We start from the raw sequence: 12350 nt of genomic DNA on the forward strand, positions 1-12350 counted from the left end.
GACTTTTTCGTTACAGTATATAATTGACAATGGGCTTCCTAGGCTGCAAATTCAGCATTTCACATTAACTTTAAAAGTGCCATCGGGAGTTGTGATGCACCAACTTCCCACACCAAATTGAGCATATTTCTCCTCCGACCTGGTTTGGAACCAAAGTACTCAGCGTGTATCCTGAAAATCTTATGAAACCAGCTATTGTGTTTCCTTACAATTACAGAGTGGCTGATTTTATAGGCTAATCAGAAGCCATTGTACCCTAATCAGAAGCAGGTCATTGAGGGGCATGAGATCCCAGCTCAACATAATGAGTTTAAACTGCGTAAATTACCCTTCTGAACTCCCAAATCATGGTTCCTTAACCCTGAAATCTTTAAAACTGTATATCATTGCCGAAAGACTTCTAATTAGTTTGCTTCACATAATGGAGTGTATTTTCCTTCTTTTTTTTTTTTTCTAAAATAATATCAACCGCATATTAGTAAATAACTCCCTCTCTCTCAAAATCATCATGCATTTTTCTAGTGTTTAAATAGTATTAGGTGACTCCTTTGAGTTTTCTTTTCATGTCAAAACCTTGTAATTCATGCATTTTAATTCAGAATAGGAAGTTAAAATTATGTTTGAATTCATTTGTATGTAGTGTCAGTTTCTTATTGACTGTATTCACACCTATGGACAATTTGAAAATGTCTTATTTTATTTAAGTGAAGCATACAAAGGAGTTGAGAGAGAAAAGAGGATGTCAAACCATGACTTTATATAACATATTCCACCTACTGTTGTGCAAAAAAAAAAATGTTTTTGTGGCCGTTCTGCTAGGAGAGCAGTTTGGGGAAACCTTGTGTTTAAGAAGTTTCTGGCCTCTTTGTTAAGGTGTCCCACATATATTTTAGTTTCAAGTTATACAAACCCATTTGTGTGAATGTTTAACTATCCATGATCTAGCTAATAATGCCCAATTTGCCACTAATCCAATTCAAAGAAAACTTTTCTTCTTTCAATATATCAAGAATAATACAATTATCATTTATTAACATGAATTACTCTTTATGCCAGACACTAGACCAAGCTCTTAACAAATGCAACAATGTGAGGAATTTTTTCACTACGAATTCTATGTGAGAATTCTATTTGTATAATTAAGTTGAAGTGATGAGATTTATACTGCCCAGCAGGTGCTTTCTCTCCCTGGGGAAACAAGAGAGGTCTGGAAGGCATGGCAACACCTAGACATCACCTCTGACAGGATGTTGACCATTATGGCCAGAAGGAAGCAGAAAATGTGAACAGAAGGCATGGGAAGAGCTTCAGTGAGAGAACTGAGAGATATCTTTATTATTGGAAATAGAATAAAAAAGGAGGGGTAATTTTAAAAAGCCTTACTGTGGGTTATCAAATGTATCACCTTTAAGGTTCCTGAAAGATACACACACAAAAATAATTATTTTTTGAATTACTTTTGGCTGCTATACTGCATTTCTCTTAATGTGACACAATGCCAGATATGGCCAGCCGAGTCTCCAAGATTTGTTCAGCTTACACGTATATATGTAATTTAATCCTCAAAATAACTCTAGATATTGTCACCATTTTTGAGAGGAAGAAACGAAACTCAGAATCTTGATGGACAATGACCGTGAAACTGGTTCCATTCAATGGAATGTAAGTAAAAGTGACGTCACTTATCGGCTAACTTGGTCACATGCCGAGTATGCCTACCCCATACTCCCTCCCCCATGCTGACAACAGGTTGATGCCAGGACAATTCGAAGAACCACAAAATAGAAGCCCCTGTCTCTGAATTGCCACTTAGAGAAGAACTACTCGATACACATCACATTGTACATGAATGAGAAATAAAATTTTTGTTAAGCTAAGGAAATGTAGCACAGTATGTGTTACCTCAGAATTATCTATCCTATCCCAATTAATATGCTTCCCAAGGTTATAGAACTAATAAGCGACAGGAGTAGGAAAACCCCAGCTCTTAACCACATTGCTTTACTACTTCCTGCACGGGTCCCGTGCCCCCAGCATACAGATCTTTTATTATAATATTCATTGATGAAGAGTCTTTATGGTGCTTCCTAAGCTATAGGCCCAATAGCTGATTCTCCAGCTCTAACAATTAGTAATCACTAAATTCAGGGCTCGAGCACTTGACTTGTGCGTTCTGCATCAGAAGTGATAGTATTTACCTAAGAGAAGAGAATTCTCCTCTAAGTCTGAATAGTTGGTCTTGACTTCAAGGCTCAATGTGAAATTGGGAAATGTCAAAATTATTGGTGTTTTTATTACAATCATCTTTGTTTCTAAGTTGTATAACAAGCAAAGGGAACAATAGAAACTGTGTTGTCCACTTATGGCTTCAGACCAGGATCAAAAATCTGTTCTTTAGATTAGGTAGTGGCGAACTCTCAAAATTGTCTAATTGAAAACGAATGCTTTCTTGTTCAAAGCCTAACCTTTCTCCACAGGTTTCCAGTTACTTCTCCCATCTGCCACCTGCCATTGGTGTCATTCACTACTTATTGGCATCTTCACTTGAGTGTACAAGAAAAAGAAGCAGATCAGAAATGAAAATGAGACCGACCTATTGATTTGCTACTTGCCTGTATTATATGACAATTATATATGGTTTTGTAAGACCACTGTAAAAAGTGAACATTTTAACTATGTGAGTTATGGGGTTATTTGTGAGTATCCTTTATCTTATTCTCTTTATCTCAAAGAAACATCAGTACTGGTTACGTTGCTGTCCAGGGAACAAGACAAAATATGTGACAATCCCTTTTTCTGAATGAGGACACGTGTTCCTTCAGTCTGCCTTGTGACTTAATCAGTGTGGTGTTATTAACAAAACAGAGGATATTATGAATCAACCAGAAAGAAAAACCTTGTAATTCCCATCTTTCCTCCCAACTGAGCAATCAGCTGTAGATAACATTCCTACTAAAGCACTTTAGTTTATGACATTCCGTAGTTGAAAGGACATTTGCAGACTCACACGGGGGCTTATAATTGACCTGTGAACCACGTAAACAGAAATAGATTTCCTCCCTTCCTTGGGCCACTGGCCTGCTGGGTTGTGATTTAAGATTCCTAGATTTATATGGTGGGTTTCATTCACATTTGCTTTCTTCCTGCTTCATAGTAGTCAACTTCTTGGTGGTTCAGCCTCTTCAAATGAACTTAAGAGTAAAAAAAGTTTATTGATATTGCCTTATTACTAATGAAAAACCATTCAAATTCCTTCTAGAGGTGAGGGATTAGCATCACATGAGAGGCTGGGCCCCAAACCTTATTGTCATAGTACCATCTCTAAGAATTCAGAACTGTCTAATGGGTGGGGGAAATAGATAAAAGAAACCAAAGAGCTCCCTTCCCTCCCCAACCAAAAGAATTCATGAAAATCCTAATAACGGGAAAATTACTATTTAGGAATTTACCAACTTAAGGAAAAAATGAATTGGATGGCCAATGTCAGGCATACGCTTATGAAATCTCTTACAGAAATGTCTTCATTCAGTAAAATACACATCAGAGAATACATGGCATTTTTCACATCTGAAATTACCATTAATCTTAGTACGTTTGATTGCCATTTGTAATTCAAGCTCAATAGTAAAATTTTGAGGCCTTCTATACAAAATTTTTAAAAAGGACTGTGAATGTGCTTTGCTTATTTATAGCAGATTGTATGAGTACTAAGAGACCACTTTTCCTCTTCTGGTTCTCTAAGCCAATGAGCAATATTTTCAGTCTCCACTGGACTCATAGAGTAATTTAGGTGTTAGGACAGGGAAAACAGAGGAGAAGAAAAGCTATGTGGAAACTTTTTAAGCCAATTTGCCATAGCTAAGAATGTGTTTCTTTCTCAGTCTTATCTCTGTTCATGATAACCTTGTGCCAAGACATATTCTTAGTTCTTCTTGCCCATTTAACCTTCTTCTATTCTGTCAGACTGAAGAGTATGATTCTAAGGTCTGTGTGGGCTGGCCTTCAGCCTTCATTATCTCTCTCGAGACTTTATTACAACGACTTCCATTCCTTCCTATATGTCTGATTTACTTCCCTTTTATCTTCTTAATGTCTATTACTTTAATTTTTCTTAATTATCAGCATGAGAGGTTGCCAAAAACTTATCCTATTGTCTTAAAAGGTATAAAAATTGCATGTGGGAGGAACTCAAAATTGGGTAAGAGTGCTTTTCTCAAAACTTTCAAGAATTTCGAACCTTATTCCAGTTCCTAGAACAAGAAAATGGTAATGATAAATATTTTCCTTCCAAAGGTGGTATCTATACATTTATTTTTTTCCTGGGGAGAGAATGCCTAGATTTCATCAGATTTCCTGAAAGATCAAAGATCCGTTAAAGAGATAACTTAGTATCACGAGTTTGGGGGTCTGCTTTGTAGCAATCATCAAACTCTGTGCCAGATTAAATTTCACAACACATCAAGTATTTAGTCTTTCAGTCCAAATAACAGCATTAACTGCTGGAAGAGATACCTAAGAAAACTTGCAATTCCATGTAAGGTACACTGCAAGTCAGGATGCATGGCTTCTGGTAGAGGTTCTGTCCCTAACTTGATGCATGAATTAGGCAAGTTATCTCATCTTCCTGGGTTGCAATTTCCACATCTCTAGTTAGGAAGTTGGGGTAACTCAGTGGTTTCAAACCTGACCTGCAGACCTGGGCCTCACCCACCACCAACTGAAAAAGACTAGCTAAAGTTGATGCTCTTGACTCTGATTAATTTAGGGACACTTCTCAAAACATTCTATTATCTCTCATGTGTGCAAACCATTGTAGCAGACACTCCTTAAGGTCACTTCTAGCTTTAAAGTTCTGGTTTTCCTTTAAACCAGTATTCTCTGCCCTTGGCAGAATCTGGATCAGTGGAAGTATTATTCAACAGAGTGAATATATCATAGTACTCTTCCTAAATACATTTGATTACTATATGTAAATGAAATTATTTATTCAGAGAGACTGTCACAATAATGCTGGCTATATGGTATATACTGACCTCATAGAATTGCAATAAAAATTAATGGACATAATGACTAGGAAGCTTTTTTCAGGGTGCTTTACATATAGTGAATACCTAATGAATTGATAGGTTATAGAATGACAATAATAAGTAACTCTGGTTATGAGATCTTGCTACCCAACATGGGCCAGGAGCTCATTAGAAATGCAGAGTTTCAGGTCCCACTCCAAACCTCCTGATTCAGAACCTTCATTTTAATGAGATCCCAGGTAATTTGTGTACACATGTAAATTTGAGAAGCACTGATAAAGAAAAATAATCTTGAGATTCGGCAACTTGACAGAAATTATACCAGTAAACCAGGGAGCTTGGAGTCACACTCAAATCAGAAAACGCAAATGCCAGCACCTCACACCTCAGAGTGCAGCTCTGACCTGGAGCCATTCAGGCTTCCCGAACCCACTGAGATGTTCTTTCTCTCATTCAAGCTGGAACTCAAAGCCTTTTAAAAACACTTTTTGTGTCTACCACAATAGCAACAGCACTATAATTTTGTTTTATTTTTCACATTTTTAATTATTCAGCTGTTTTATTTGTCACCATTTAGGGAGTTATTATAAAACTTATGTCTACAATGCTTCTGATTAGTGCATATTTAGGCACTTAAGCAGATGTAGAATGGGTTGTCTGCTTTGATAAAATTAAACATTAATGAAACATATATTTGCCCAGCAATAATGATGCCGACATTTGTATAAATAATGACAGATCTATTTCCCTAATCATCTAAGGGGGGAAAAAAAAGGGGAAGGGGAAAAAAATAACAAAAAAGGCCCAACTAACAAGGAAAACAATTTTGAAGAACAAGGTTCCGGTTGGTTTTTTTTCATGTGAATAAAATTATGTTAATTTATAGCATCTATTACCACTTTAAAATGAAAGAAGCATATTTGAGCAAAATACAGTGTAGATGAGGCTTGAAGCATGTTTCCAGACTGTTGTAATTTCCAGAGCTTCTTACATCATGAGAGGTACATGTTTTTAATATACTCGTCCACGGTACCATCATTTGATTTTATACAAAATGTGTCCTGAGATCTACACTACACATTTGTTTGCACATTTTAGGATCTCTGAAGTTGGGATCTGTCTTACAATTGATAGTAAGTCACAATTTAATAGGCAGCATTTTTTTTTAATCAATGGATCTTAAATTCAATCAAATAAGAGACAGAATTCAAGTGAACTTAATTCTAGATCGCAAGGAACATCATAGTGAATAAAACAAATGAGACAGAAAGGAGATATCACTCCCACCTGTATTCGAGTAAGGAGTGGTGGTTAAATAGAAAGAAATAAGATTAAATTAAAAAAAAAAAAAAAAAGATTCCATGTGTTGCAGTTTTTACAGAGCCAGAGGAAAAAAGTTATGGAAAATGAGAGAATTTAGCAAAAATGGAATAAGGGAGATGGATACAAAGGAGAATGAATAAAGCATCCAGATGGAAAATATAGCCAATAAGCTCACTATTTCGATTATTATTTCCTAGGTATGCTGTCCTATACTAGACATTAAACTTGGTTCTTTCCTTTTTTTATTATACGTGCTGGTCAGTAGAGCTCCTACAGGATGAGAAGTAGGAGGTGTTTTTAGCATCTTTCCAGAGGCATTTTCTCTTTTCCGGTCTACGCAGGTGGATCAGACACCCACCACACTCTGAACTTTCTTTCCTTTGCCTCCTACATTTCACCCAGTTACAAACCACTTGGGAAGCTTTAAATGATTGTTACAACTTCTGTTTGTTTGTTTGTTTGTTCTTTTAGGTGATATCAAGATTATCGAACAAATCTACAGTCTCACAGGTATGGCTTTTTCCAAAGAGCAAAATATTTATCTAAAATCTGCAAGATTTTCAATAAATCAGTCTCCCCCTTGAGGGTTTTATGTATTTATTTCTTGACGTTTCCTAATTCACTTTCCAATGAGAGATATGGTAACTAACTTACTTGAGTTTGGGAATAAGGAAGTATTGAAATCATATCTCTATTTAAAGGTTTTATTGTTATTATTGAAAAGTAGTTTGTCACCAAGACCTGTCAGAAGTAGCAAAGTCCTGAGGTAATGATCTTAGAAATACTTTCACTGTGTTTAAAATTAGCAGTCAAATGTTTTCTCGTAAGCATCCATCTGATGATACAACATGATTATTCATAATGTAAAAAATATGGTTCAGAGATATTTTGGAAGTAGTTTCACTTGAGCTTTTACAACAGTCCCAATTTTTAAGAATCTTCTAATTTCATAGAAAAGTTTCCCCCAATACAGTGATTTTTCAGATGTATTATCTAGTCTTTAATTATAAATAATCCTATGACAGGAACCCTATAAATGACTTCTTTTCTTGTTTTGTACTCTCCTTAAAGCAGAACCCAATTTTCACACACAAGAAATACACACATAATACATAGGCACACAAATCCAATTACATAACACATTACGTAGCCATCGATAATTTACTGAAGTTGGTGGGGGGAGCAAACAGGGTTTACTTTTAATACTATTGAGATACTCCTTAAAGGCTCTTAAAACATCTCAATGCTCTCAAACAAGTTTCTCTCAGGCAGGCACTAGTTGTCTTTTTTGTCTTATCTCTGCAAAATCCCTCCTCAAGAACTAACAAAATTGTCATTATGTTTCAACTCTTCTCAATAGGAAATCTTTCCCCACTACTGTACCCATTTCCCCCCAGGCCTTTCCTACATTCTATTTCTCATGAAAAGAAACTTAGCCTTCTTTTGGATTTTCCAATTTGAATTTCTCACCCCTTCCTAGCACTCTAAAAATGAACATCCCTCCCAAAAATATGACATCTTTAACTTTCAAAAAAATAGTTCTTCTGTATGATTTAGGCTGAAGTTTATTTGCAATGTCAAAACCACCAGAATAACAGAAGTTTCAAGACAATAGGTGTTTATTTCATCTCATGAACAAGGCCAGAGATGGGCAATAAAAGAGTATGTCAATAGGGTCCCAATGTTTCTTTCTGTTTCGTCATCCTCAATGTATGGATATTTTCTTCAAGATTTTCTCGTTTTCTAAGATGGCCACTGGAGATCCATTTATTTCATCCATTCATTTCACCTAGTCATTAGACTAGAAACTAAAAAAATGTGAATGATCAGGATAGAGCCTCCCCTCTTTCTAAGAGCCTTCCTAGAAGTTTTTTATAACCTGTCCGCATACATGCTATCATCCTAGTACTTAGTCTCATGGCCGAACCAAGTGGCAAGAGAAACTGAAAAATAAGATCTTTGGGCAAGGTACATTGTTAAGAGTTCTGTTAACTAAGAAAGAAGGGAAGATTATGTAAAAATAGGTAACCGGTACTCTCTTAAGCACTTGCCCTAGTATAGATGTTGTTTCTATTTTCCTCATGATTATCATCTTCATTACAAGGACAAGCATATTGCTAAGTGTTAACTTTTATTATCTAAAAGATCATTTTTTTCTCACATCATTTCCAATTTACAGGTGAGGAAAACAAGGTTTTAAACAATTATATTACTTGACCAAGGTTATAGGCACTAAGTCACAGGACTTCCAGGCCTATGTGACCAAAGTCCACGCATTCAACCACTGGACTTTATTTTGTGTCTCCTTCAGTCAAGATAGGTCCAATTGAATCTAGTCATTTTTTAATTCAAAATGACTATCTCAACAAAATGTCAGGAGCTAAATTAGAGATTCCTTTGACCATGGGGTAAAAACCTTACTGTGCTCATGGAAGCAATCAGGAGAAAATGAAGGGGTGCATCAGAAGCAGAGGAATAGATCTGTGGCTGAACTTTATGATGATGCATATACAGGTATATAACTAGCTACACAAACAAAGTGGACAGTTCTGTATAGCTAGCCTGAAGAAGATAACTGGTTACCCCTTCATGGAGGCTGCATGTGGAGCTGAGTATTTAATAATCTAATAAATTTGGGTCCTGTCTACAATGACAATAGGTGGGATAATTAATTCTTGGTATAAATAATGTCAGCTGCCTTGATCACAAGAGCCAGCATCTAAGCATAAAGTCACTATGACAAAATGGAAGTATAAAATTTAAACAAACTTGTAGAAGAACAAACACTCCTGGTTATTAGTCAGAAGAGTCTAGTAAAGCCAATAGAACCTCTCTGAAACAAAGGAATGATTAAATGGCCAATGCAAATGTAAACAGACATCCAATTAGAGAATGCACTCATTGTTTTCTGTTTCTTTAATAATTCTGCCCTGTTGTGTCTTTAGCTGGGTGAGCTAATTTTTCTATTCTACAATACTAGTATACACATGTTCACCTGCAATCTATGTGAGTCTTTTTTTTTTTAAAGCACAGCATTTTTAAATGCTGTGAAAAAACAAACAAACAAACAAACCAATAAAAGCAATACCATGACTATGCCAATAGAAATAACTTATGGTTTCGCCATTAATTAAAACAATTGCATCTAGTTGAAAAGATAAGCCTAATAATGCAACATCCTCAAGAAATTTTGAACCATTAAAGTTAAAATACAAAAAAAAAAAAAATGATGAGTAAATTGATTGTTTCACTTAACAGTTGGGACCTAAACTAAATGGACTATTGACTTTAAGTTACCACAGGTTCAAATTCATTTTTTTGTTATATTTATCATAAGACAATAAAATCCATGTACACCAATGAACTGTTTATTTAGATTAAATAATAACAATGAGAGCTCATGAAATTTAAATAGTATTCTTAGTTTTTTTTCAGTTTGTTATCTCACTTTTATTAAAAATTATTGATGGGCAGGTATAAGTGGTTGTATCTTCGAAAGAAACTGAGGCACAGGAAAATGATTTCAACTTCTGGAGCAGGAAAGTCATTTCTGGCACAAAGCAAGAAACACATACTCTTTTAGTGACTTCATTGAGAACCACTAGCTTAGCCTTTGCTGCCCTCTCTGTCCTGCCCCTCTGTCATCACCTCTGTTATCCTTTCCCATACTCTCTCTTGCTTCTTCTTAGCCTAAAACATTGAATGATCCCAGTCAAGAGTCCAGTGGTTCAAGGATGGGGCTTGGCAACACTTCCTTCTTCCTTTCCCAAAGCTCTTCAAAGGGAGATCAAATAATTTGCTCCATTTTCTATCAACCAACTTATAAAACAAAAAGGAAAGCAGGAAACACCGTAGCTGAGGACACTGCTGATCTTATTCCATCTATGTGATCCAAAATAGGAAAGATTTTTTCTTCTCAAGGATAATATAATTTTTCCGATTGATCTCCACACCAAGTTCTACTGAAGACCTGTAAATTTAAAATAAGAAGGCCCAAGACCTTCCAATAAAATTGAAAATATCTTCATTCTTAAGAGGATGCTGTTATATACTATTACAAGTGCAGGTGGATTAAAATCTAGATGCAAATCTGGTAAAATACACCTCTCACATAGCTCCTCACCAAGAGAGTATAAAAAACCAAGAGAAGGGTTGGCGAGCTGACACTAAGAAAGCTGAGAGGGTAAATCTGTGAAAGATCAGAAATGTGGAGACTTTTAACACCTGAATAACTTATAGCAAAATCTCGAAAGTCTTTAGTTTTCATAAGAAGTCACTAAGGGATTTGACTTTGTTCAGGTAGGACCTCCAGTGTGAATGATATACCTCTCAAGATGTCTTTGCAACCTGTACTAATCTATATTATCCACTCATTTAGTCAGAGCCCAAGGGAAATGGCAGTATCAACAAGAGACTCCCATCCATTGCGGAAGATGAGGAAGAGGAGACGGAGGCAGAGGAAGAGGAGACAACCTCCCTCTCTCCCATCTACACAAGGGGATCCTTCTCTTCACATGGCAAGAAGGTTGGAAGCAATAAAAGCTACCTAGGTTTAAGCTTGAAGCAGTTGGCCTCAGGAACGGTGCCATTTCACTCACCCATCAGAGTCTCCAGTTCAAATTCTCCCAAAACCAAACAGGAAACTGACCCCCTTAACCATGGTAAAAGGAAAGAGAAGAACTTGAAATTGCAGCTTTCAGCTTTGAATAGTGCTGGACCCCCTGACCTCAGTCCCAGGTAAGAATTCACATCATATCATTCTTTCCCAATTGAAAATGGATTCCTTTTATTCAGACTAGCACCTGACTAGCAAATTATTCAACCTTCTAGGCCCTTCTACTGCACAGGTTCCTTGCCTGGATTCTTTAGCTGTCCTGAGTTTTGTGTGTAATTTTTGCCTCTGTAGAGGTGCAGGTAGTATGGAAATAGTTTTAGTTATATTCTCAGAAGGGGCCATTAAATATTCAGAATTCTTTCTCAACTCTCTTCCATTTAGCTCTACTTATTGTTATAAATGTATACTTATACATTGTAATTTTATGATTTATAAGTTTACAAATAAAAAGAATGGAACAAAATTCATACATGTTATCCCCTCAATGCTTGATCATACCAAAAGTTTTATGGAGCAATGAGTTAAAATTATGAAGGAAATAAAGTGTTGATTTTTTTTTTTTATACTGTTCACTTTGTTTTATTTCTGGCTTCTTCAGTAAGTAACATAGTATGGGTCTATTTTTAGTTTAAAAAAATCTATTCAGGGTCAACTAAAAGTGATTGAGAAGGTAAAGATTTCTGACTCAGAATATGTGAAAGGAGCAGTCTGTGGTACATAAAAGCAATAACAAATATCACATAACCACTGAGTAATAAAGAGAAGCAAGAAAAAAATATTCACTATTACATTAGTCTTCTCAGGAATCCTATAAAGTATTTTGTATTAAAACTTCTATAAAGATGTAAGAAGTAAAGCTTAAAGGTTAAGTATTTTGTCCAAAATCTTAGTGATTAAGTTCCGAAATCTGGATTTAAATTCTCTTTTTCTACTAGCAGGTAAGTGATCTTTCTGATATACAACATATTTAATTACTCATTTGAAAAACACAATTTATGTACTTAAAGAGAATATTAAGAAAAAATAAGCAAAACAGGCTTAGTGAAAAGTAGATGAATATTAAATGTTCAGGAACTTTAGTTGGAGATGGTAATTTGAAAACATTGCTTAACTCTTTTTCCTAAATTTTTACTAAAATTAAAAATTAATTTTTAATAGAGGAAATGTATTAGAGCTTGAAAAAAATGTTTATGTACAAGTGATACTACAATAGAAAAAGAACATATTTTCTTTTAGATATATATAAAAAAAGAGTTTGAGGACATACTTCAAAATACTAACAGTGGTAGTAGATTTTTATTTTCTAATTTTTGTTACCTTTATGTTTAAATTTTCTACGGTAGACTCATATTTTTTAATGAGTGGGTTAGATATTATTTACCAAA

The 12350-nt window shown here is 35.3% G+C and overlaps 1 protein-coding gene across 1 annotated transcript in view; it reads left to right on the top strand.

Moving 5' to 3' along the window:
* The window catches only part of KCNH8 (potassium voltage-gated channel subfamily H member 8), a 318741-nt gene that overhangs the window by 277775 nt on the left and 28616 nt on the right, over window positions 1–12350 (top strand). Inside the window, exons 12-13 of the mRNA XM_011355828.1 lie at window positions 6822–6860; window positions 10729–11087. Of these exons, the coding sequence (XP_011354130.1) occupies window positions 6822–6860; window positions 10729–11087 (398 nt within the window). The remainder of the gene's footprint in view (window positions 1–6821; window positions 6861–10728; window positions 11088–12350) is intronic.

This window comes from Pteropus vampyrus, unplaced genomic scaffold, assembly GCF_000151845.1.
Source record: "Pteropus vampyrus isolate Shadow unplaced genomic scaffold, Pvam_2.0 Scaffold1, whole genome shotgun sequence".
Classification (NCBI taxonomy): Eukaryota; Metazoa; Chordata; class Mammalia; order Chiroptera; family Pteropodidae; genus Pteropus; species Pteropus vampyrus.